At 37.6% G+C, this 3,176-nt stretch overlaps 1 protein-coding gene across 1 annotated transcript; it reads right to left on the bottom strand.

Moving 5' to 3' along the window:
* Nucleotides 1-722: 722 nt before the first annotated feature.
* LOC113765789 (isoflavone reductase homolog PCBER-like) lies at nucleotides 723-2,289 on the bottom strand. Its single transcript, XM_027310043.1, has 5 exons — nucleotides 1,915-2,289; nucleotides 1,694-1,828; nucleotides 1,320-1,583; nucleotides 1,030-1,219; nucleotides 723-909 (listed from the first exon to the last, which is right to left on the bottom strand). Exons 1-5 carry the CDS (start codon nucleotides 2,095-2,097, stop codon nucleotides 737-739), a joined length of 945 nt encoding a protein of 314 aa, XP_027165844.1. The 5' UTR covers nucleotides 2,098-2,289; the 3' UTR covers nucleotides 723-736.
* Between the last annotated feature and the right edge of the window lie 887 nt (nucleotides 2,290-3,176).

The following is a 3,176-nucleotide window of genomic DNA, read 5'->3' as shown; positions in this document are numbered from 1 at the left end:
TTTTATATATCATTTTTTAGGTGATGGGAAACCTAATCATGACTTTAATAGCTTAGTAATGACATATTCTTTTTTGTTTTGGTGAAGAAATCTTAATTCCTAAACAAATAGGTTACAACCTCAAAGCATGTTTCATGTTGATATTTTTTTATAACATACAATCTCAAAATTTATATAAAAAAAATAGAAATCCAAATCAAATCGCGACTGTGGAGAAACATCAAGATCAAGCACAAGACTTTTGACTCAAATTCGGAAATTAGTAGAGTTCAAAATAGCTACAAATTTGTTTTCTGTGTGCTTCTTGTGATAATTTGGCCTTAGGCAACTGTTTAGATGAGAAATGGTCCACTTCCTGAAAACTCAGGTCTCAAAAGAGCTCAATCAGATGAGCACAACTATGCCTGTGTATCTCAATATTTTCTGCAATTCTGGGACCAAGGAGACGAGGAGTATATAATTTGCTTTGCATTGTCCGGAATTTAGCCTCGGCCAAAAAGGGATCCAAATCATAAGGCAGGTGGTTAGTATCAAGAAAGGATACTCAGAGGCAACCAGATGATGATTTCAAGTTGGAAGAATTCAACCCAAGTACACAAAAGACGGGATACAAATTAAGGGCAGATTTTATTTCGATCACATTCATGACAATCCTCATCTGGAAGAAGAAAAAAATCTAGTAGTACACAAGAAACTGCTGCAAAAATCTTGTAGAGCTAATCTGAAAGCATCTAAGCTAATTTGATGCAAACTGGCTGAGGTACTCATCAAGTGTGGTGTATTTAACATCAGGATAGAGCTCTGTTGCCTCCATGCCAAAAGAAGCCTTGATCTCAAATTTGGCTAGTTCTCCCTTCACGAAAACTGTGTATGCCAAAGACAGGAGCAATTTTAATGGCATTGAAGCCTCTGCGAAAGATACAAGAAAAGAAACCAATTTGATTAGAACGCGGAATAGGTGTTAATAATAGTAGATGCTATTGTATTAAAATTAGCAACTTGTGCACTTTCTTCTTTTTGTTAGATGACCTTGAATTTTCTTAAGAACTTCGTCCCCTGGAACGTAGGTCTTTTCGAGGGTCTTGCCAATTTTCTTTTCCCACAATGATACTATTTCGTTGTAGGACAAAGTGTTGGCAGGTGGTGAAATGTACAGACTCTTGTTCAGAGTCCTTAGGTCATCTGCTGCTTTGATGGTGTATGCAGCAATGTCTTCTTCCTTGGTGTAAACAACTGCAACGAAACATAAAATTGAAGAAAAAATTGAGAACGATGAACTCTAAAACATGATACTAAACCAATCAAGAAATGCAGCAGACAAGCTTCTTTCGGATCCCTTTTGGATTTCCGTCACCAAGAATGACAATTTTGTCTCTGGGAGGACTTGCAGAACCAGAGTCTCCAAAGTTGTTGAGGATATAATTCAAGTAACCAGCAAATCCATTAGATACTAAATAAGTGTAAGGTATCCCTTCTGCCTCAATAGCTCTGCGGATCTCAACCTTGGTCCTGCATAAGCTAGCAGCAGGCTCAACGGCATGCACACGATCCACATCACCCCCAAATTCAGAAGGTAAAAATCTCTGAAACCAAAGACTGCTCCTTCTTTAGGAATATGGAAGTCATAACTCACAAAGGGACAAACGCAAAAATAAAAATCAAGAAAGAATTTGTAACACTGTATTGTGCTTACTTTGATGTTTCCAGCTTCTTTAATTGCTTCAATAATCTTAACTTGATGAGCTACCAAATCTCCCCCGACTGCAGAGATCACTATGTCAACTTGTTTGATTGCATTTACCAACTGCTGATGATTGTGTAGGTCTCCCTGTTCAGTCCATGCGTAGTTTCTATAATTTTTTGAAAAAAAATTGAAACAGTATTTAGACAACGAAGAAAGAAATAACAGCACACATGAAGAAATATGACTCCCAAACTCTTGAAACTCTCGATGATGGCTGCCTTCTTAGGATCTGAAATTGTGCTTTCTCGGACCAGTGCAAACGTTGGGTGCCCAGCTTTTGCGCTTGCTTCCACTACATATTTCCCGATGTTTCCAGTGCCCCCAATGATCAAAATCTTGCTATTCACATCCATTTCCAACTCTAGGATGGTAGACTACTGCTGCAAAATTGGATGGAAACCGTAAATTGATGAGCTGAACAGATGCAGAAATGTGCCTATAGGCTGCAGCTTCGTGCACGGTTAATTTATAGAGGAAAAAGTATTGAAACTGGCAGGCAGCCCTGTCGCTGCAATTTCCTTTTGATGCTTTATCGGCTTCTGAAATTTCTAAAATGCTCCAAGAACCAATCAACGGAAGATTAGACAGTTGAACATTCTCACGAGGTTTCCTAAAAAATCATAGCACTAACGGAGTCTTATTGGCCAAGATGCGCAATGTCTTGGGGTGCTTGGCAATTGCGAAAGAGAAAGGTGCTCAAAGTCAATTGAATGTCCTTGTGAAGTGAAACTACTCATGTGGGACATTCAGCGGTAGGATTTCGTCCCCAAATCAGTGATGACCAAACCTGAAGTAAGCGCTGATGTTGAACAAAATGTTGGAGTGAACAAGAAGAGCATAAACTTAGTACTAAACGTTAAACAATGTGCTAGAATCTCTTCATTTGCACCGATACCATGAGAAAAAACCAAATGAAAAGAACAACATTTTGTTTATATTTCATCATATACTGATAGAAGCCTGTATTCATAGGCATTTAATCCAAACAATACAATTAATATAAGTAATAGACACAATTTGTTTAGACACTACAATTCAGAAACTAGTAAAGGAATGGAGTCAATCAAGAGATTTATTAATTTTTTTGGCACAATCTATGGATGAGGATGAATTTAGCCATAAATCTCTCATTTTTAAGGGTCTCTCTTTTTTCTTTTTCTTTTTTTTGAATTTCTTGCTCATTAATTTTTGTTGGGCCAGGTGGTATTTTGAGCTAACTTCTGTGCATTTTGGATTAATGCAACTTCCAACCCTTAAATATTCATCCCAAGGACATAATTAAAGATGGTAGAGCTTCGCTAATTAAAAATCTAGTTAATTTGTTTAATATCCGACTTGGTAAGCTTGTCCAATTAGTGCTAAACCCTTAGGGCATGTTAAAATATGTTTACAAGGCACTGTGCAGTGTGCACTAGACCAGCCTTGGGCATGT

The sequence above is a fragment of the Coffea eugenioides genome, chromosome 3 (assembly GCF_003713205.1).
Source record: "Coffea eugenioides isolate CCC68of chromosome 3, Ceug_1.0, whole genome shotgun sequence".
Taxonomy (NCBI): Eukaryota; Viridiplantae; Streptophyta; class Magnoliopsida; order Gentianales; family Rubiaceae; genus Coffea; species Coffea eugenioides.
This window is presented reverse-complemented; position numbering and strand designations above follow the sequence as displayed.